The 22,044-nt window shown below is 41.6% G+C and overlaps 1 protein-coding gene across 3 annotated transcripts; it reads left to right on the forward strand.

Moving 5' to 3' along the window:
* On the forward strand, positions 12,112-19,649 carry LOC109713132 (protein transport protein Sec24-like At3g07100). 3 transcript variants are annotated; one of them, XM_020237117.1, is made up of 14 exons: positions 12,112-12,640; positions 12,740-12,811; positions 13,446-13,499; positions 13,611-13,783; positions 14,220-14,406; positions 15,671-15,816; positions 15,894-16,048; positions 16,208-16,289; positions 16,382-16,497; positions 16,744-16,839; positions 17,485-17,608; positions 18,193-18,292; positions 18,381-18,452; positions 18,801-18,997. In XM_020237117.1, exons 1-14 carry the CDS (start codon positions 12,313-12,315, stop codon positions 18,845-18,847), a joined length of 1,752 nt encoding a protein of 583 aa, XP_020092706.1. In that variant the 5' UTR covers positions 12,112-12,312; the 3' UTR covers positions 18,848-18,997. The 3 variants fall into 3 exon arrangements, with proteins under 3 accessions (XP_020092706.1, XP_020092690.1, XP_020092698.1); XM_020237101.1 differs by adding an exon at positions 19,107-19,649 and having other exon boundaries at positions 12,118-12,640; positions 18,193-18,452; positions 18,801-19,015; XM_020237109.1 differs by adding an exon at positions 19,107-19,649 and having other exon boundaries at positions 12,448-12,640; positions 12,727-12,811; positions 18,193-18,452; positions 18,801-19,015.

Below are 22,044 nucleotides of genomic sequence, written 5' to 3' on the forward strand. Positions count from 1 at the left end.
AGGAAACTAAACATTCACGAGTAATATGATTCATTTTAGATCATATACATTGCACCCATCTAGTAATTTATTAAACTCTTACCTTCATTACATCATTTCATCATTTCTTTCTTACATTACATTTACCTCAAAATAAGCTTTACATTCTTTCTTTACATCACTAATCATCACATACAAAAGATGATCATAAGGTACTTTACTACAAAATGAAATCCAACATTGGTGGCCTCTGTCTAAGGCGCGATACCTTTACCTCGGTCGCTCGCCGGCTCGCTCGGTCCCGGCACTGTGGAAATAGTGGAGTGAGAACTACAACAAAGTTCCCAGTGGGTTCGGCCTCAACATCACCGACTTTCCCACTAGGACTAACTCAGGCATAATAGAAAGGATAAGTTGAAATATGGAAGCCAATCTATAACATGATGCTAATATGCCTGAACAAAAGCAAGGAATATGCTCAACATTAAATATATGCAGGTTATGCATGTTCTTTAGTTCTTTGCACTTTACACTTTGTTCTTTGCTCTTTGTTCTTTAATCATTAAGGCTAACCCGGGGGTTTCGCCACATTAACTTGCTTCACATTAAGTCCATCATTGCAGGAACTCACCAGCTAGGACCGTCCTTCGGGTCTACTCCAACCCGGATGCATAACTCCAGAGCGCATCGCCCGAGGGGGAGCGACCGCCCTCGAGCACGGAACTCATAGCAAGTATGATCGTATCCTTAACTCAAAGGATTTATAAGTTCAATTTTGACTTTACACTAGCTCTAGTGTTCATTTCATCACTTTATGTTGCCACTCTAGCAATCATTGCTCTTTGCATTTCTTTTACTTTTGCTAACTCTAGCATTCTCGTTCTTTACATTTCTCGTTCTTATTGTCCCACTTTACTTTAACTTTACACGTTGTCACTTTCTTCATTCTTTACATCACTTTAGTTCTTTACATCACACTAACTCTAGTGTCATTTTACATTAGCTTTATCGAATGCCACTCGATCTATGTCATTGTGTCACTCTGTTCTTTTGCTCACTTTGGGTGCTCACTTTCTCTCATGCATACACATAGGGTTTTCGACATCACATAGTTCTCATTCANCTATTATGTATTTTCTTACGTTTTTTTTATTGTTATATTTCATTAACAATCATTCCACATTGGTTAAACTTGCCACAGGTGAGTGGTACATCAGGTGTAAGCCCTTATGTAAACTGTTACCCTTTGATGTTTTATTTAATCCGTGCTCAAAATTACTAATCCTCTGTTAGATTTTTTTCATTTATTAATTAGCTAAGTTTATAAGTCATCACTATATATATATATATATATATATATCTTAATTCGACCTTATGATAATTATCATTTTGAGAGAAAAACGATGGTTCAAAAATTGGGAACCTACTTTTTAACATCCCAGTCCTACTATAATCAGCCAATCTCAACTCACCAGGGGTGACCCAATATCATAAATTAGGTTACCAATCTTTATTACTTTTCTCAACTAGGTTTCCGATTTTTTGATCATCGTTGTTATACTAAAACGATGATTATCATCGGGCCAGGTTGATATATATATATATCCGACCCCGATCATAATAGAATACTCATAACTTGGGGAATATGAGTATTTAAAAATTGGCAACTAACTACCCTACACACCAATCCTACTACCACCGGGGGTGAATTTTACTATCACCAGAGGATCCCAACTCACCCATCAACCAACTTATCATACTAGATTGCCCACCTTTACTAGTTACCTTATTTAGATTCCCGTCTTTTGAATACTCCTATTCCCTCGATTATGAATATTTTCATATCATCGGCCTGAGAGAGATATATATATATATATATATATATCTATCTATACATATATTAATTCTTGAGTTCTCCTGTGGCTTACGTGGCGCATCCTTAGCGCCCCCCTCTCTTCCCCGGCTCTCTCTCTCTATCTTCCCCCTCTCTCCCTCTCCCCACCCCTAAGCCCCCCCCCCCCACGTCTTTCTCTCTCTCTCTCTCTCTGGCGGGCGCGGGCACCGGGCGCGGGTTGCGCGCAGCGCATACATGGCAAGGGAGAGAGAGAGAGAGAGAAAGAGAAAGGCGGGGGCCCTGCGCGCGGGCTACCCGCGCCCCCCGCCCCTGCGTGCGCGAGAGAGAAAGAGAGAGAGCAGAGGGAGAGAGGGGGAGAGAGAGTGAGAGAGAGACCCGGGGGGAGGGGGGGCTGCCATGTGCAAGCAGCCCGCACCCCCCACGCGCGTAGAGAAAGAGAGAGAGAGAGAAAAAGAGAGAGAGAGGGGAGGGGGGGCAAGAGAAAGAGAGAGAGGGAGCCAGAACTATGGGAGGGGGGATCGGGATATGAAAATATAAAACCATGTGCAGCCGACCCGCACCCCTCGTGCGCGTGTGAGAGAGAGAAAGAGTTCCTCCCCCCCTCTTTTACTCTCCCTCCCTCCCCCCCTCCTGGCTCTCTCTCTCTCTCTCCCCCCCTCTCTCTCCCCCTCTTTTCATCTCCCTTCTCCCTTCCCTCCCCCTCCCCCTCTTCTCCACTCCTCTTTCTCGAGCTCGGCGCACGAGCCGGTGGGAGCGGGGCGCACGCGGGAGCGAAGGCGGAGGCGCAGGCGGTGCGCGAGCGCAGGCGCGGCGTGGGGTGCCGGCACGGCACGGGTGCGCGGGCGCTGAGCGCGAGGCAGGCGCGGGTCCGAGCCGGCGCGAGCCCGAGCCAGTGCGGGCTCGCGCGAGATCGCGCGCTCTGGGCCCAGTTCGCGGGGCCCAGCCGGGGGAGGGAGCAGCGTTTTTTTTTTTTCCCTCTTTTTTTTTTCTCTCTCTCTCTGCTCTCTTCAATCTTCAAATTTTTTTTTATTCCTCTCTATTTAAATAATTTTTTTAATTTCTTTCTCTCTCTTTAATTTTTTGAAGTTTAAAATTTAAAATTTAAAATTAGATTTGAAAATTTTAAAAATTAAACTTAAATTTTAAAAAAATGAATGATAACAACGGAAATATAGAAATATATTAGTTTGTCCAAAATATTTTTAAAAATGAAAGTGGAGCCTTATGGAGCCCTCCCCGTGTTTTCGGGGGGCGAGGGTGGTGGGGGAGGGGGGGGGGACTTTTTTTTTTGTTTTTCCTTTCTCTCTCTCTCACACACACACACACATACTCTCTCTCTCTCTCTCTCTAACTTTCTTTTTATATTTTTTTTTCTCTCAATACTCTCACACACTCTCTCTCTCTCTCTTTCACTCTCTTACTTTTTTTATTTTTTTCTCTTAACATCTTTTCTTTTTTGTTTTTGCCTATATCAAGCGTAAAATTTTATTGTATGGATCAATTTTATTTTTTGAAATAGAAATGAATAAATTTAGGGCTTTTTTTTGCATTTAGTCCCCTGGCAAATTTTTATTTTAAAATTAGCCCTGCCAAAATTTAATTTGCAAAAATGGCCCTGGGCTGCCACGCAGGCGCCACGTCAGCACCACGCGGGCAGGGCTGTGAGATCCCTGGTGTTCAGTTGTGGAGGCTTGTCGGCAGCTCTGGAGAGTGTCGGGACAAGTCCGAGTCGCGTTGGCCTCAAATAGACGTAAAACGGGCTCCGTGCGACGCGAGGGCAGTTTTAGCGAAGAAATCTGCAAAATAGCAGATTTTCCTGCTTGCTGTACCGGTACAGCCAGCGAGGTGTACCGATACACTATACTGGCTGAGCGCGTACTGCTCTCGGGTTGGCTTCCTGTACCGGTACGCGATCCCGTGTACCGGTACACCAGGGTAGGTGAGGGGGCAATTGGGTCTTTTCTCTCCCTCGTTTGTATCACCAACCCATTCCCTCCCTATATAGTTTTGTGCTGAGAGAGAGAGAGAGTTCTTGTTGCGTTCTCTTCTCCTCTCTCTCTCTAGACTCGGTTGTAGTGGAGAGCTTGGTTGGAGAGTTCGTCGCCGACGTCGCGCCGCGGAGCCGTTCGAGCACGTGTTAGACGCCGGGGTAGCGCGAGGAGGCCGGGCGAGCGTAGATTTTCGCCGTCTTTGCTGTCACACAGGTGCTTGGCGTTGTCGAGGTGGGTATTTCAGCTTTTCCATGGTTTTGGGCATGTACTTACTACTTCAACTCGGATAATTGTTGTTTGCTGAAATCCACCGTCGACTGTTAGTATTTCAGCTCGTACACGACGTAGGAGCATCGGATTGCGACGAGACTTGGTTCGTTGGATTCGGGACTTCGAGAGGAATCCACGAAGCCCTTACTTGTGAATTTTGGTGAAGGTTAGCTTGGTCGAAATCCTTCTCTTCTCTGCTGCTGTGGATTTTGGACTGAATTGAGGAATTTTGGTATTTTTAGTTTGGAGTTAGCTCGATTTCGAGACTCGGGCGTTTTTGGTCGATCCAGCAGGTGGTGTCGCAGCTGAGGGGGTTCCGTGCTGCCAGGGATTAGCGTGCGAGGTGGGTTACATCGGTTTTGACTCCTAAGCTCATAATCGTCAACATGTATAGATCTCGATTTTGATAATTTATTCTAGCTCGAATTCATGGATTATATGATAGAATGCAAATCTGAATTTGGAGCATGTGGTAATAAATTAAGTAGATTATATATGTTGGACTTGAAAACTGAATTAGGAGAAAACCTGCGATTTGGACCTGTCACTTGATTAAAGTGCCTGATTTAGCTCTAGGAGCCGTTATTAAATTGTACTGTCGCAGTATCTTCGAGACGAGTACTCCAGGTAGTTTAGAATATATCTACACTCGTGCTGGTTCGCCGAGTGGATTTTACAGGGTCGTTCAGCCTATTCCGGACTGTAGGGTGCCGTTGAGGTTGACGGTGGACCTGTATCGCCTTTTTGGCGTCTGATTGTGCCGAGGGCACGTTACTTGTTGGTTGTTAGACCAGTTAGAGTCGATTTCTTGACTTTGGCTTTTCAGAGCCTGTTTGAGCTCGACAGAGATACGCTGCATACTCGGTTGGGTAGCACCCACGACTGCCACTCCGGAGTCAGGCTTTGTGCTTTCGCGTTGGTGTCGCTCATGCGAGTTGGACTTGCTCTCCACGGACCAGTTAGTGTGGATAGAGCTTGATAGTCGCAACGGGGCAGGGACGGGTGTATTCACAGTCCCGGGGACGGGTATGCTTACAGTCCCGATTGGATTGGGTCAGAGTTGACATTTCCTACAGTTGGTTAGTGTAGAGCATGATAGTGTAGTGATCGATAGCGGTAGAGTTTATTTCCTGCTTTTCTGACTACTCTTGCTCTCTTCTGTAGACTTGGTGGGTGGACCGATGTTGTTTTGGGCGGTACCCACTGAGGACTACTTGTTTTTACAGTAGTTCTCACGCCCAGTTGTTACCTATGTTTTTGCATAGCCACAGGTTCCGGCTGCTGCACCGTCCGCGGACCAGGATCGAGGCAAGGGCGTTGCGAGTTAGAGCCCTACCCGACGTGCTGAGCTAGAGGTGCCCCTACTGCAGGTAAATGTTTTGTTTCGAGTTTATGTACATAGTTGACTTAACTCGCCAGTGCGAGTAGCTCTGTATTTTGGATTTGGACTATGTATATGAAACTCAGTTTGTTTAGCTTCTATTTTCTCTAGCAGCTCTCTATTACTGTTCGTAGTAGTGTTTGATTTACAGGTACAGCTGTCGCTTCGTATACTGAAAAAATTTCTTTGTATACGGCGGATTTGTCGGTGTGCCCGGGGAACAAGACATCCGGGGCGTGACAGGGCCGGGGCCCGTGTGTTAAGTTGAACACGGTGAACCATTCACCGTGTTCAAACACGGTGAATGGTTCACCGTGTTTAGTACGTATTTTTTGTATATTGAAAAAAGGAATAGGGAATTTGTATTCCTTTTCTTCTCTTTTTCAAAAATCCGAACCCGAACCCGAAAAAACACGGTGAATGGTTCACCGTGTTTAACTTAACAACCGTCCCCCGCCCCGCCCGCGTGGCGCCTGCGTGGCAGGCCTAGGGCCATTTTTGCAAATTAAATTTTGACAGGGCTATTTTTAAAATAAAAATTTGCTAGGGGGCTAAATGCAGAAAAAGCCCTAAAATTTAATTTAATTAGTTATTTTAATAAATTTAATTGTAAAAAATATATGAAGTAAACAAACTAAATTTGTAAAGGTAAATGACACATTTAAATTCTGAAGTCAAAGTACTATTGATTGACTCAAATCTAATATAGAAAAAAATTAGATAGTGAAAGTAAAATTTTAAAAGGTTGAATAACTGATTTAAAATGGTTCGTTAGAAAAATTCTGTATGTTTTTACTTGATTTTAATATCAAACCTTAATGCTATATTTATAGTTTAATAAGCGATCAATTTTACATTTAAAATATTTTAGACGACTTTAATTTTAACAATTAGATATTTTAAAATTTATTAGATAGTTTAATTTTTTTTTTTCAAAACAAGACTGATCGATACTAAACTCTATTTTCATCTGAAATAAACTTAAAATATAAAAAAGATAAATTACGTTTTTGATCCTCAAACTATAAGACACATGATAGTTTAGTTTTCGAATTTTAATAGATTATATTTTCTTAGCTCAAACTATGAGGCATGTGACACTTTAGAGTTCATACTTTAATACTTTAATTAGTTACAATTACTGACTCGAACTATAAGCCATATAATATTTTAATTCTTAGATATATTAAAAGTTGAGTTTTACTGTGGCCACGTGTCGGCTTCTCAGCGCCGCCCTTCTTCGACCCCTTCGCGAGCGCACGAGGAGCGCGAGGAGCGCGGGTCGCACGCACACGGCAGCACAGGCGGGTGCGGGCGCGCGAGGGACGTGAGCGGGCGCGGGGCGCGGGTCGGGCGCGAGGGGCACGAGAGGGGGCGAGGCACAGGTCACGTGCACGTGGCAACACAGGCGGGCCCGGGCGTGAGCGGGCGCCGGCCGCGGGTCGCGTGCAGTGGCAGCACGGGCGGGCGCGGGCTCGCGAGGGGCGCGAGCGGGCGTCGGGCGCGGTACGCGCGCACATGGCAGAGTGGGCGGGCGGCTTGAGAGGGTGCGGCCGGCGCGGGTCGCAGCCCGACTCTCTCTCTCCCCCTTTCTCCCTCTCCCTCTCCCCCTCTCTCTCTCTTCCTCTCTCCCTCTCCCCCCACGGGCGGACGGACGGGCGTGCGGGGCTGGCACGGGGCGGGTGGGCGGCTCGACCGAGCGCCCCCCCCTCTCTCTCTCTCTCCCCCCCATGGGCGGGCGCCGGCACGGGCGCGGCGCGGGTGGGAGGCTCGAGTGGCCCCCCCCTCTCTCTCTCTCTCCCACTCCCTCCCTCCCTCTCTCTTTATCTCTCTCAGTATAAATTTAAAATGTAAAATTTTAAAATTTAAGTTTAAAAACTTTACATTTCAAATCTAAATTTAAAATTAAATATTTAAAATTTAAAATTTTTTATTATTTTAAAAATAAATTTAAATTTAAAATATAAACAGTTGAAGTTTAAAATTTAAATCTTAAAATTTGAAATTAAAATTTTAATATTTGAAATTTAATATTTAAATTTTTTTAATTCAATTTATAATTTAATATTTAAAATATTGAAATTTGATATTTAAAAGTTAAAACTTAAAATTTAAAAATTTTATATTTTATCTTAATCACTAAAACTAAATTTTAAAATATTCAAAATTTTTAAATTCAATTTAAAATTTAATTTTTAAAATATTGTAATTTGAAATTTAAAATTTAAAGCTTAAAATTTAAATATTTTATATTTTATCTTAATTACTAAAACTATTTTTTTTAATTTTCCATTTTTAAACTTTTGTAGTGTTCCTGAGTTTTGGATAGGATTGGCTTCAGTATTAGTGACTGGTCGACATCTCTGGAGAGTGTCGGACTGAGTCGGAGTCAATTCCGCACGAAATGGATGTAGAATTGGACTCGACGCACTCAAACAAGCAAAACTCGAGTTTTGCCAGATTCGGGCGCCCAGAACATTTTTAGGGTCGCCCAGAAACGAGTGTTGAATTTAACTGAAACTGGAAGCCAATTCGGATCTCATGTTCCGGGCGCCCAGATATGGGTCCGGAAATTCGACATCGTGAATATCGCTTACCTCGACGCGTGGCAGGCGGTAGGTGAGTTCCGCCGGAGCCATTTACGGGTGCAGCACATCGCGAGCGGAGAGTCCGAGGAGCCCGTTTTGTGCAGGCTGTGTCACGCCCCGGGACCGATGCCAATTTGGCTCGACCCGAGCACGTCAAACAGACGCCGAACGGACAGAGTTTCCCCTTATCCGCCCAAGGCTCATCACATGTACATTTTCATCAATAGAGAAAAGCACTAGCGGAAACATACACAAACGACTTACACGAGGGTAAGCAATAGNAATCCGAGCGCACCAACGCGTCGGAAATACCCCCAATTAGGTTTCTAGAGGGTCAATTGCACTTAGAAACCCTCATGAGCAAAAGCCCCAATTTGGATGCCCTAGCTCCAATGTATATCAAAACCTAGAGTTTGATCTCATTGGGAAGCAAAAGTAGCTTCACTATACTCTAAATAGTCCATTAGAACCATTCTTAGCCTTTCCAAAACCCTAGTTTGGAATTCACCATGAGAGGTGGTCCAAGCTCACCTCTATAGCAAACCAAGGTTTTGATCTCTTTAGAAGCAAAAGAAAGCTTCTAAACTCTTTAAACATTTCACTAAAACTCATTTCTAGGTCATTCAAACCCATTTCTAGGGTTTTACTACATTAGGGTTCAAAGCTTACCTTGTAAGCTTCCTTTTCTTGCACTAGAGAGGAAGAAGATGAAGCTCCTTTGCTCCTTGATCTTCTTCTTCACCTTCTTTTCCTTCTTCTCCTTCTTTTCTTCCTTTCTTCTTCTTCTCCTTTGTCTTCTAGAGAGAGAGAGGGAGAGAAGAGAGTGTGAGAGGGTGAGGAAATGAGAGAAATATCTCATTTGCCCTCCTACATAACCCATGGGTTGCAAAAATGCAAATAAACCCCTCAACTTTTATCTCTGTGCACTGCCTGGACTGGGCAGTTTTCGCAGGCAGAGACCGGTCTCCCCGAGCAGGGACCGGTCCCCGAAGGTCCACCCTGCGCAGCCAGAGCTGCCGCGCGCAATGCATCCGGTCCCTCTCTGGTGGGACCGGTCTCCGGGGGACCGGTTTCTCAGACAGAGACCGGTTCCCGAGAGCTAACCTTCCAGGACTTAGCCAATTTTTTTGGCTGTCTCATTTCATACGCGTTCGGGGACCGGTCTCTCCCACCAGGGACCGGTCCCCGAGAGCTCAAAATCTGCAGTTTTGCAGATTTGATTCCATAGCTCTCGAAAACCTCCCATAACTCACTTTTACTCATGTTAACATCTTCGAACTTTCCGAAGTGTACCATCCTCGCACTTTGGTCAATTTGACTAAAGTTCGACTTTTATTTTCCGAATTTTCGGTATATTACAGGCTGGATGTTCTGGTCGCCCAGAACATGGTTCCGGGCGCCCAAAAACGCCCGTTTTTGCAGGGACACTGGATAGCAGCTTGAGTTCCTGAGGCTTTTTGGATCATTCTAACTCACTATAAATAGATAGAAAGCACCCCTTTGCTGCTCTTTTCCTCCATTCTTCACAGAGAAGTCCCTTTAGCATCTCAAACACTCGAATTTGCCCCAATTTGCATCAAACTTCCATTGATCCAGCTTGATGGAGTGTTGATTCTGCAGTTCTTCAGCGACGACCTCCAGTGTTTTGGCTCATGCGCGGCATAGAAAGGTCGGATTTCGACGAAACTTGGTTTGCTGGATTCTAGACTTCCAGAGGAATCCACGAAGCTCTGAATTGCAGATTTTGGTTGAGGTTATCTTAGTCGAACTTAGATTTTTCTGGACTGCTATTGACTTTGAGCTGAAAATAGGATTTTTGAGCTTTTCTTGATGCTATCTTTGTTGGCAGTGGGATTTTGGACCTGAGTTTGATCACCCCTCAGTATTTGCTGGTTTTGGAATTGTCCTCACCTGATTTGGAGACCATTAGGTGAGTTTTGACATTGAAATTGGATAAATTCTAAGCTTAAGTGTTGAAATTGATGGTTTTGTTGGATTTTTGGGTGAATTCTAATGTCTAGATCTTGAGGGGCTTTGTTGCTGGTTTGGAGGTGTTTCCAGCAGTGTTGCTTGTGATCCGAGACCCTCTTGCTGCGAGGAATTTCACTAGAGGTGGGTTATCATCGGTTTCGCTCCTAAGTGCATGTTTAGTCGACGTGTATAGTTCGATTTTTGTATATCATGCTTTAATTCATCAATTAGCATCTTGAATGTAATATGAATGTAGAAGCATGCTGAAATGAATATTTATATTATACATGTTGGACTTGAAATTTGACTTAGGAGAAAACCTACGTTTTGACCCGTCATATGCTTAAACTACCAGATTTAGCTCTAGGAGCCGTGATTTGATTGTATCGTTGCAGCATCAGTGCGATGGATACATGGGGTAGTTTAGAAGGCATTTACGCTCGTGCTGGGATGTCGAGCTTATTTTTCAGCAGAATTTAGGCTGTTTCGGGTCGTTGGGTGCGGTTCGGGTTAGCGGTGGACCTAGATTCTTGTTTTGGTTACAGATTGTGCCGAGGGCACGTGGGTTTGGTTTGTAGACCTATTTTGACCCTGTTCACTTGACTTTGGCTAGTTGGAGCCTGTTTGAGCTCGACAGAGATACGCTGCATACTCGGTTGGGTAGCGCCCACGAGTGCCACTCCGGAGTCAGGCTTTGTGCTTTTGCGTTGGTGTCGCTCATGCCGGTTGGACTTACTCTCCACGGATCAGTTAGTGTGGATAGAGTTGGATAGTCGCAACTGGGCAGGGACGGGTGTGTTCACAGTCCCAGGGACGGGTATGTCTACAGTCCTGATTGGATTGGGTCAGATTTGACATTTCCTACAGTTGGTTAGTGTAGAGCATGATAGTGTAGTGTTTGATAGCGGTAGATTTTATTCCTACATTTAGTACTATTCTTACTCCCTTCTGTAGACTTAGTGGGTGGACCGATGTTGTTTTGGGCGGTACCCACTGAGGACTACTTGTTTTTACAGTAGTTCTCATGCCCAGTTGTTATCTCATTTTTGCAGAGCCTTCGTTTTCGGCTGCTGCTGTTGCTGATCGGATCTAGGCAAGGGCGTCGCGAGTTAGAGCCCTACCCGAGGAGCAGAGCTAGAGGCACCCCTACTGCAGGTAGATGTTTTGGTTTGGGTTCATGTACATACAGACTTTTAACTCGCCAGCGCGAGTAGTTTTGTACTCTGGGATTCAGTGTATATATATGGAATTCGGTTTCTTTTACTTTACTAGTTCTTCTAGCAGCTCTATACTACTGTTTGTAGTATTGTATGTTTTACAGGTACAACTGTCGCTTCGTATACAAGAAAAATTTCTTCGTATACGACGGATTTGTCGGCGTGCCCGGGGAACGTGTAATCCGGGGCGTGACAATTTTAAATTTCAGTTCCTAAATTTTAAATTTTACATTTTATATTCAAATTTTATTTTTTAAAATATAAAATATAAAATCTAATATTTGAAACCTAAAATTTTAAATTTGATATTTGATATTTAAAAGTTAAAAATAATATTTAAAATTTAGGTCTGAAAGATATTTATTTGAAATTAATCAATTTTGAATTTTAAATCTGAATGATAGTTTAAAATTCAACTATAAAATCAAAATTTAAATTTAAATTTTAAATCGAAAATCAAACTGATATTTTAGGTTGTCGATGTTGATCCGCCGAGAAGCGCGGGCCCTAAACTAGTACATACTAAATACCACCTCTTTTTTAAGAGATAGGTAGCATGCTACTCGACGCTATAGGATTCAAATTGAGATTTTTTTTTTTCGAGAGAGGTAGGTGGCACGTTACTTGTTTCGTTTATTTTATATAGAAATAAACTTAGTTGAAAATGTGAATTAATTAGGATTCGAACTTGGGATCTCGGATATCAACTATGGTATTAAAATTGAGATTTTAATTTGAATCATATGGAGTTGCCGTGATTGCAACTCGAATAGAGAGAATTTGAATCGTGGTGAAAAAAAAAAAAAAAAAAATGGTGACAGCTTATGTGGGAGCACACTGCACCCGGTGCGTGCGTGCAAACCCATTGCATCGTCCTTGACTCTCGTGAGCTGGTGCCGTTTCCGCTAACGCCTCGCGCCGTGCCGACCTTCGCACTCACCAGATCCGCCCCCCACACCTCAGCTTCTTCTTTTCCCTCCCCCTCACTCGAAACACTAAACCCCCTTCCTCATATCCACTCCGATCCCCCTCCCTCGATCTCCTCTCACCAACGCCATTAATGGCGGTGAGGCCGACCGTCGCCCGCTTCCCCGTCGACGCCGACGCCCAGGAGTCCTGTGGCCTCCCGTGGGGCGCCGCGGTCACCCCCTTCTCCCCCTCCGACGAGCGCGGCGCCCCTCCCGTCGCCGGCTCCGGCGGCCATCTTCTTCCCCGCTGCGACCATTGCTGGGCCTACTTCAACACCTACTGCGACCTCGAGCAGTGGGCCTGGACCTGCGCCCTGTGCGGAACCCTAAACGGCCTCACCTCCGACGCCCTTCGCCGATTCTCCCGCCCCGATGATTGCCCCGAGTTGTCGTCCTCCTTCGTCGATCTCGATCTCCCAGGTCTTTTGGCCTCGATCTCTCGTTCTTTTGTTATTTTTTTACCGAGTTTTTGGGTTATTTTTTTGATCTGATCTAATGGAGTAAAGGTTTGGATTGAAGTGGATGGAACGGAAGAAGGGAACGTGCAGGTGCAGGCTCGGCCGGTTTACGTTGCCGCGGTGGATCTATGTTGTAAGGAGATCTCCGACTTGTGATCTCAGGCATTTCACATTTGTTATAGATTATTGGATTGCTATATAACAAATCATTTTTTATTATTGTTTTCATTTAGAAGTAATTCTGGACAATTTGGAGAAGAATTTCTTAGAGTTATGTTTTGGAATTAACATGATTCAAGTAAACAAGTAGTCCATCTTCAATCTATCAAAATTGGAATCACCAGGTTCAAAGATTGTTCTATTGTGCGCAGCCATGATTAACAGTGTTTTTCCAAGTGCCTTATATAATGCCGACATAGCTGTCTAACACAGTTTCTTACGTCAAATAGTCAATTAGGGTAGTTCTAGGATTTAAATGCTAATTTCGTCCATACATCTACTTCGTTGGGGAGAAGTAACATTTGGACAAGTTTTAGTGTTTTTACTGCTTAGTTATTATTTATAGCTCCAGTGCCAATGTTGGAGTCATGACGATTTTCATTTCCAAAATGAGTTGGTCCTTGCATTTTCAAATCTGGAAATTGACCCTGGGATGATCTAAGTTTCATGTTTCTAGTTTTGTAATGTCAGCTAACTTGTTGTGTTGTATGTGCTGTGTAAATATGTCAGAACATACTTTTTCCTGATATAGTTTGAATGCTTTGCAGCTTCTGAAGAGTTCTTAGAACTTATTAAGAGCTCGCTTCTAGCAGCTCTCGAAGGTGAGTTTTTGATAATCTGCAGCTTAGAGAATTTCTTCAATTTTAGTTGAAGATAATCTAATTTCCTTCTTTATTTTTCTTAGCTTCTTCCTGTTTTCCTCTATTTTACAGCTTTGGTTCCAGGATCGTTATTCGGGCTCGTTACGTTCAGCCATAAGATTGGTTTATATGATGTTCAAGGTCCTATTCCTGTTGTGAAAAATGTTTTCATCCCTTCTGATGTGGATGACACAGTACCTGTTGACCTTGAAGATGTGATGCCATTGCTTTCATTTTTGGCTCCTGTATGGTACCAACTGATTTTTCATTTATTGCGTCACATTGTAAGATCTTTTCATGCAAGAGTAATTTTAGTTGGCTATCCAAATACAGTTGGTGCTAATTTTGCGTCCATTGGCTTGGCTTTTGAAGCAGCTTCTTTACTCTAGGAAGTAAAATCTTCCAGAAATCAAGCATTTGGGTAATAAAAGAATCTGAAGTTTTTGTTATGGTGTAAAGCCAATGTGAGCTTTTGCCCCTCAAAAGTCGCTAGTTTGAAAGTTTTGCTTCACTTTGAGATTGATGCTATTCTAGATCTTTTAATGTATCCTTGAACCACTCTGCTGAAATAGCACTTCTTCAGTTACACTAGTCAGGCCAAGCATGCCCTTTATCTGGTAAATATCATGGCAATGTAATTCAAGATGTCCTGTATAATGGTCCTAAATATTTGCTAAACAGGTCGAGACCTGCAAGGATCGTATTGCTGCAGCATTTGAGACATTAAGACCAACAACTTCATGGGAGAGAAGCACACCGGTAGGGCAAGGGCCGGATGGTGTATTGCTTGGTGGTCGTGGTTTTGGAGCAGCCATGACAGCTCTTATTAACTACCTGAGCTCAGAATATGGGACTACCTTTGCTTTGGGTAGTTTACTATCTTTATCTTATACAACCATCATTTCCTTATTTTGTTACAATTAATATCTTTCTTTTGAAAGATCTGTATATTTTGCATTTCGGTTGGAACACCGAAACTGAAAATGAAACACTACAGTTTCGGTGGCCACTGATCCAAAACTATGGTCCGAAACCAAGAACTGAGACACTTTGATTTCTTTTGAGAACCAAGAACTGAGACACTTTGATTTCTTTTGAGGAAGGCTTAGTTTTTGATGATTCAAATTGACCACAATTGGCTTATAATATCTAATTGGCTAAATTACAGAAAACCCCCTCTGTAATAATCCGCTTTTTCACTTTCCCCCCCTGACATTTAAAAACCTACATTTTGCCCCCCTGTAAAATGAAAAATGTTCACAGGGGGGTTACGGTGTGTAAAATGACCATTTTGCCCCTCGCCATTGTCGTCTTCTTCCCCATCTTCCTCAGCCGTCCCTTCGTTCGGCCACGATTCCCACCTCAATCGGCCGCGATTTCTCTCCATTTCCTTCTCCACCTGCTCCCCTTCTCCTCCTGCACCCTCGCCGCTCTCGATTTCGGCGACAGTAGGAGAAAACCGAGATGGGCGACAGTAGGAGAAGGGCAAAGAAGGCGAAGGCGGCGGAGGACGGAGAAGGGGATGTGGGTGAGGGCGAGGCAGTGGAGGATGACGAGGCGGCTAGGCGGCGAGGCGGCGGCGAGGTGGCGAGCCGGAGGAAGTCGAAGCAACAGGGAGATGGCGGAGGGGTATTTTCGGCATAAAAATATATTTTTTAACGGAACCCTAACGGTAGGGGGTGAAGTGTACATTTTTTATTTTACAGGGGGGAAAGTGTAGGTTTTTAAATGTCAGGGAGGGAAAGTGAAAAAGCGGGTTATTACAAGGGGGTTTTTTGTAATTTAGCCTATCTAATTTATTATTTTATTTTTATTAATGTTTTAGACTGTACTATTTAATGTCCTTTTATCTCTATCATAAGTTGCAATATAAAAGATAATTTTATTCCTTATAAAAATAACATGAAACATAACCCTAATACAAAATGATTCTTGTTCTGTATATCTATTTGATCTTTTTGAGAAGTTTGAGGATACTTAGCAAACATCTGTAATGAAAACAGAAATTGTTGTATTAGCTGATGCTAAAACATTTTCTTTTGGTTAAAGACTGAAACTGAAATTGAGTTTTTGAACCATAATGTCTTACCTTGTTTTGAATCTGAACCGTTTTCTTGCTAAATAATGTACAGCTAGAGTTTTTGCCTTTCTATCTGGTGCTCCTGATTATGGAGCTGGCCAATTAGATACAAGAAGGTATGGTGAACAATATGCTAGCAAAGGGGAGGATGCAGATCGTGCACTGCTTCCCGAGCAGACACCATTCTACAGGGATCTGGTACTTTTATTTTTAGTAGTATTTTTATATTATAAAAAATTGCATATTTCTGTATGCAAAGGCTAACCCATTTTCAGGCTGCTGTTGCTGTTCAAGCAGGTGTATGTGTGGACATTTTTGCTGTAACAAATGAATATACAGACCTGGCCTCACTCAAGTTTCTGAGTATTGAGAGTGGTGGTTCATTGTTTCTTTATGCGAATACAGACGATTCAACACTTCCACAGGACATGTCAGTTTGATTGGAGGATGGGGATCTAATCTGCACTTACAATGATTGCTTTATTTTTTTTCTTCTCTTTTTTCCCCATTGTCGAGCAACAGCCTTAGAATGATTACCATTTATTTTTGTCCAAGGGAGGATTTAATTATCGGTTTGGCGCTTCAACAGGTATCGCATGCTGAGTCGGCCTTATGCCTTTGGTTGCATGTTAAGATTGCGAACATCTTCAGATTTCAGAACTGGTCACTCTGTAAGCAATCAAAATTATGAATCTCAACTTTCATTTATTCTTTGCTGTTTTAGTTTTCACTTTATTGGTAATAATCATTCTATTTTTCACAGTATGGTCATTTCTTCCCCGATCCTCAGTATGAAAATGTTCAGCACATCATTTGCTGTGATTCGTTTGCTACATATGCATATGATTTTGCATTTTCCACTTCTGAAGGCTTTTCCAGGTATGTGTCTATAGCAACTGTTAGTTCCGACAAAATTGTAGCTGATGAAGCCCTAATTAGTTTCTACTTAAGTTAACCAAAAGTCTCTCCATATCTTCGTATGTCTTCTTTTGTCTTTTACAAGAACAATGGATGCTATTGTCAGTTAAGACACACATAGACAGAGAAGAAAGGATATGCCTGCTCTAATTAGACTTGCACTTATCTTAATATTTCCGGTTTCTAATAGTTTCTAGTTCGTTTCAGGCACTCAGAACCTCCAATTGTGCAGATCGCTTTTCAGTATAGTGTTGTTGAGCCCTCTGAGGAGAAATCAGATAAGGAATCAAAACCATCTGGAAGGTGAGTGTATTCAAATTATAAACTTCCTTGTACTACTGTATTCACTTGATTGCTATATTTTTCATCTGTGCTAGTGTATGTTATCTGATTCAACATTATTATGTTTGAATATCATTTTGTCATATTTAAAATTTTATGTTTACTACTAGTTACTTCAGCATGTTTTGCTGATTTCCAATATCCTGCCACTAATGCTTTGTCTGCTACAAACCTTAACGCCTATCACTTCGTTTGGATGTGAGAGAATATGAGAGAAAAAAAGAGAGGAAAGGAGAAAAAAAAGAAAAAAAGAAAAAAGGGAAAAAAGGAGAGAAAAGTAATTTTCTCTCCTGTTGTTTGGTGAAGAGAAGACAAGAAGAGAAAGTAACTCTCCCCTTTCTCTCCACTTTTGGAGTGAAAGGAAGTTGGCTGTTATAGAAGGTTATTTTCTCTCTGTTTCTCTCCATTTCTTGTCTCTTTTCTCATCTAGTTTCAATCCAAATGAGATCAATTTTCTCTCCTCTCTTCTCTCCACACAAACAGTGGAAAGCTGATGATAATTGCAATCTCTTTTGTCATATTGAACTCTTTAGCTGGTCTCAGATTTTTGATACATACTTATGGCAATTTGTTTACTCGTGATGTTCATTTTGTACCTCTATGCAGCTTCAAGTTTTACTTAAAAAGAAGATTAAGATTGCGAACATTGCAGCTTGGAGTAGCTAGGAATATGAATGAACTTTATGATAGTGTTGATTCTGAAGCTGTTTTATCTATTCTTGTTCACAAGGTAATAATTTAGAACTTCCTTTGATTCGTATATATATTGATCTATCAAACAAGTTTAGTGGCATTATTATTGGAGTCAACTAAGTTGCGCCATACTCTTCCTCTTTAGGATGTGATGTTGGATAAACATACTGATATATATATATTTTTTAAATTCTTTACCTCTCGGAGCACTTGTCTTCACAATTCTTGTTCGTTTTAATTTTATGGGTAATTTTCTTCTGTTGCTTTATTTTCGGTTGGCCTTTTTGCATACAAATCCACCATATGGCTTTTGCAATCTTGGAATCGAATATTCCTGCATCGAGCAGAGTGCCCTTGGCTGGAATTCGAGTACACAAAGTCATTATAAGATGAGTCAAGAGTTGTTTGTCCAAAGTAGCAAAAACTAGAATATGCGGATCAAAGATGCAAAATCTGAAAAAGATGAATTAACTTTGGAAAACTCCTAGATTTATTTAAAATCAAATTTAGTTTGACTTTTATTTCTGGCTCTTTGAACTGCAGAATGTTGTTTTTCATTCTACTACACTAAGCTTGCATTATCCGCCTTAAATAGATTTTACTTTTGCCATCTGTTTTCAGGTCATTCAGGTTTCCCTGGAGGAAGGTGTTAGGGAAGGCCGAAATTTGCTCCATGATTGGCTAGTCATTCTCACCGCTCAATATAACGATGCTCAAAATGGTGGGAGTTCGATTTCACATGTTGATGTTGCTTTCTCACAATCTCCCCAGTTGCAGCCTTTACCCAGGCTTGTATTTGCCTTGTTAAGGAATCCTCTTCTTCGGTTACATGAGGAAGGCATTCATCCAGACTATAGGATATTTTTGCAATGCTTGTTCAGGTACTTCAGTTTACAAGTCCATACTGAATTGAAGGCCTTTTATCATCCTAAGTTATTAGAGAACTAAATTTTTTTTAGTGGGTGAAACAAAAGAAATCAATTATGAATATCCAGAAGAAGTTCCTGAATGGAAGTAATTAAACTGCTTCAATTGAACTTGATATTAGAAACTATGTTAATGCATTTTGGTGTGGTTTCTTGCTGTTGATGTTGCTGTTAAGGCTACGTCGAGATAATAACAAGCAGATTTTCTCTTTTTATCCTGATAACTCGTATCAAGTTTTTCATCCTCACCTTCATTCTAACTATTGTTAAATTATCTCTTTATTCTTCTGCTGTTTTCTGCAGTGCACTGGAGCCTACTTCCCTTTGCAAAGCTGTATATCCAGTATTAACTTCATATGCTTCACCTGACAAAGAGGCATACCCGCGCCACTCCTTAAGCCGTGCTGCTCTAATCACTAGTGGAAGTCCTATATTCCTTCTCGACGCATTCACAAATCTCATTGTTTACTATTCCTCATCTGCTGACCCATCACTTCCCTTTCCTCCCCCCCATGATTGTAGGCACTCAATTACTGTTTTATTTACTGATATCTCCCTATCTCATAAGGTGATTACTGAGCACATTAGTTTATTCGTATGTCCCTTCAGGTCTACTGCGGATGACAATTAATAGATTGAAGCAGGAGAGAAGTATAACGCCGAAGCTCATATTTCTCCATGGTGGGAAAGACGATTCCACAATTTTTGAGAACTACCTTATTGAAGAGCAGGATGTTGATGGTGCCGGTATTATTAGCACGACGGGTTTTGTTTCCTTCCTCGAGGGTATCGTGCGTGATGTGTTGGAGTATCTTAAAGGCGAAAAAAGCTAATTCTAGGCACATTCAATGTCTCCTTTCTGCAGGGTCAGAAGTTTTTTTTTATTTTTTGGAAGGTAGACTTGTTACTTGAGATTGAAAACAACAGAAGAAAGAACAGACTAATAGCAGCTTAGTCTTCAGTGCAAATACATAAAATTGAGTTCACCATAATCATTTACTGTAAATGCCTTTCCTCTTTATCCAGTTGCTTCTAATTGTAATGTCCTAAGTCTTGTTGCACCTATTCGGTCCATCTGGAGTTTCTTTATAAACGTTGTCTTGGTGGAATTGTCTGGAAAAGTTCTAGTAACTGTTTTCAGTTTACCTTTAACAGCTTACAGCTAGTGACAAGCTTCCGAGCTTTTGCTTTGGGGGTCAAAAGATCATCTCAGACTAGTTTGAAGCTTTCCAGCCTGGATCATGTTGAAATAAACAATTAAGTGATGGCTTACACGGTATAATTTTTTTCCTTTTTTGTGATTGTCATTTAAGACTGCTGTTAGTGAACATGTTGATGCAGGACGGATTATAATCCCAAGCGCAATGTGTTAATGCAGCACCCAAGATGTCAAACCTATTCTATAAGTGGTTATTTCTTAGACATAATATGTAAAAATTTTTGCAAAATAAAATTAAACGATCAATTTTTTTATTATGATTTTAGTAGGCTAATTTACATAAAAAATCTACAAGTTTTAAGCTTTTGCAAAATTATGCCGTCTTTTTTTATTTTATATATTCTAGTTCAGATTTTCAACAAACTGAATAAAATATTTTTTTTTCTTTTCTCTCTCTCTTTTTTTTTTTTTTTTTCCTTCATTCTTTTTTTCTTTTTTTTTTGACCCTCATCGCCACCTTCACTGCCTCCACCGTCTCGGCGATGTAACGACGGCGGCGCCATATGCTCTTCCTCCATCTCCTCTGCCGGTGTCGGCAGCCCTCAATGACGGTAACAAGGGCGGCGCCGACTCCTTCGCCTCCGCGGCGCCGACTCCTTCGCCTCCGCCTCCATCAGTGCCGGAGAAGGAGAAGGAGAAGGAGAACTCGAAACGGGCCTGGATGAGGGCGGAGTGAACGGAAGGAGTGAGGTCGTTGCTGAGGAGGTGCTCACTGCCCGTGAAGGTGAAAAAAAAAAGATGCGCCCGTCTCCAAGAAGCGAACAAAGATGCAGAGGGTTGGAAAATAATAATAATAAAAAGTAAAAAAAAAAAAAATTCTCTTTGAAGGATCATTATATAATATATACTACCAAAAAGCATAAGAATTAGAGAAAAAGGAAGAAGAAGATGAAGGTTGCATTGGTAAATAAAATTGCACCGTTTTACAAAAAAAGTGCACTATTTTATAAAAAAATTACACTGTTTAATATGAACGTTGTACTCTTTAAGATGAAAATAACACTCTTTGAAATAAAAGTTGTACTCTTTCAATAAAAATTATACTGTTTTAGAAAAAATTGCACTATCCTTCGACCCTCATCGTCACATCATCTTCTTCTTCTTCCTCTCTACCCTGCGCGCCATATGGGAACTAGGCAGACGTAAAAATAATCAATAAGACTAAAATTTAGTAAACAATCAAAAAGGTCCTTGAAAATTTTAAAAAGGTCATCTTTTACCTCCTCTTAGAAACTCTGATAAAACTTCAAGTTGAATCCATTCTGTGCTGGAGCTTTATCTCGATCCAACTGGAAAGTGGCCTTTCTAATCTCTTCCATAGAGAAGGATGTGGTGAGTTGCTCAAGGCTTATAATTGGCCTATCCCTAAAAAAGCTACTCCAATCGCTAAGTGACGGGCTATTTGAGTTAACCAGAGCAAAGATCTCCATAAACTTGTTATAAAAATATTTCCTTTTAACTTTCTCTATGTATATTCTCGTACCTTCATCTTTAACTAGATAAATGGTGTTTTCTTGCCTTCTTCCATTTTCTACCACATGAAAAAATTTTGTGTTGCCATCCTCTTCCTTCAACCACTATAATCTGGCTAAAGTCTTCCAAAGTATCTCCTCATCTGCAATAATAGTCGTCAGTTGTTTCTTGAGCTGCTTCCGTTTCATATGCTACTGTAGAGTCAGGCTTTGGCGTTTCTTCAAAATGTCCAACTTCTGTATATGTCTTATATGTTCCTTCTTGGTTTTTAAAATACTATTAAAGTTTGAAGAACACCATTTTTTGATCCTCTTATAGCGGTGTCTTAGTTTGGCTCCAAAAGTGAGGACACTACAAACTTTTTCTCGGCATTTTGTTCTACCATACAGGTAGTGATTTACTAAAGTATTCTCTCGTTAACGAGACCTCTTCGAATATGAACATTTGAATAACTTTTTAACACCAGTAGAGAGCAAGATCAGCATATGATCAGGCGTAATTCTTAATACTGCCAATACTTTATGTTACGACAAACGCACGGAAAATAAAAAATGGCGAATACGAAACACTCAAACCACAAGCAGAAAATAAATATAACACACACAGATTTATGTGGAAAACCCTTTGCAGAAAAAAAACCACGGGCGAGGGAGGAGAGAACTTCACTATCGAAACGAAAGGGAATACAATGTTCTTCAGATTACAACCAACTACGATCACACGCCTCTAGGGCAAAAACGAAGAGAAAAATTCATAACGGGTTTCAGATCCGATCCGTACCGCGGGGGGCTCCGCCCTCCGCATTGCCTGGCGAATGTAAGTGGTGGGCTACAAGCTCGAGCCTGATGGCCCGAG

This window comes from Ananas comosus, linkage group 1 (genome assembly GCF_001540865.1).
Source record: "Ananas comosus cultivar F153 linkage group 1, ASM154086v1, whole genome shotgun sequence".
Classification (NCBI taxonomy): domain Eukaryota; kingdom Viridiplantae; phylum Streptophyta; class Magnoliopsida; order Poales; family Bromeliaceae; genus Ananas; species Ananas comosus.

Excerpts from the sequence above, each read along its gene's own strand:
- LOC109713132 (XM_020237101.1), top strand. The coding sequence starts at position 12,313 with ATGGCGGTGAGGCCGACCGTCGCCCGCTTCCCCGTCGACGCCGACGCC. Across the intron at positions 13,500-13,610 it reads GCTTCTAGCAGCTCTCGAAG|CTTTGGTTCCAGGATCGTTA; the intron begins GTGAGTTTTTGA and ends TCTATTTTACAG. Across the intron at positions 17,609-18,192 it reads TATCTATTCTTGTTCACAAG|GTCATTCAGGTTTCCCTGGA; the intron begins GTAATAATTTAG and ends ATCTGTTTTCAG.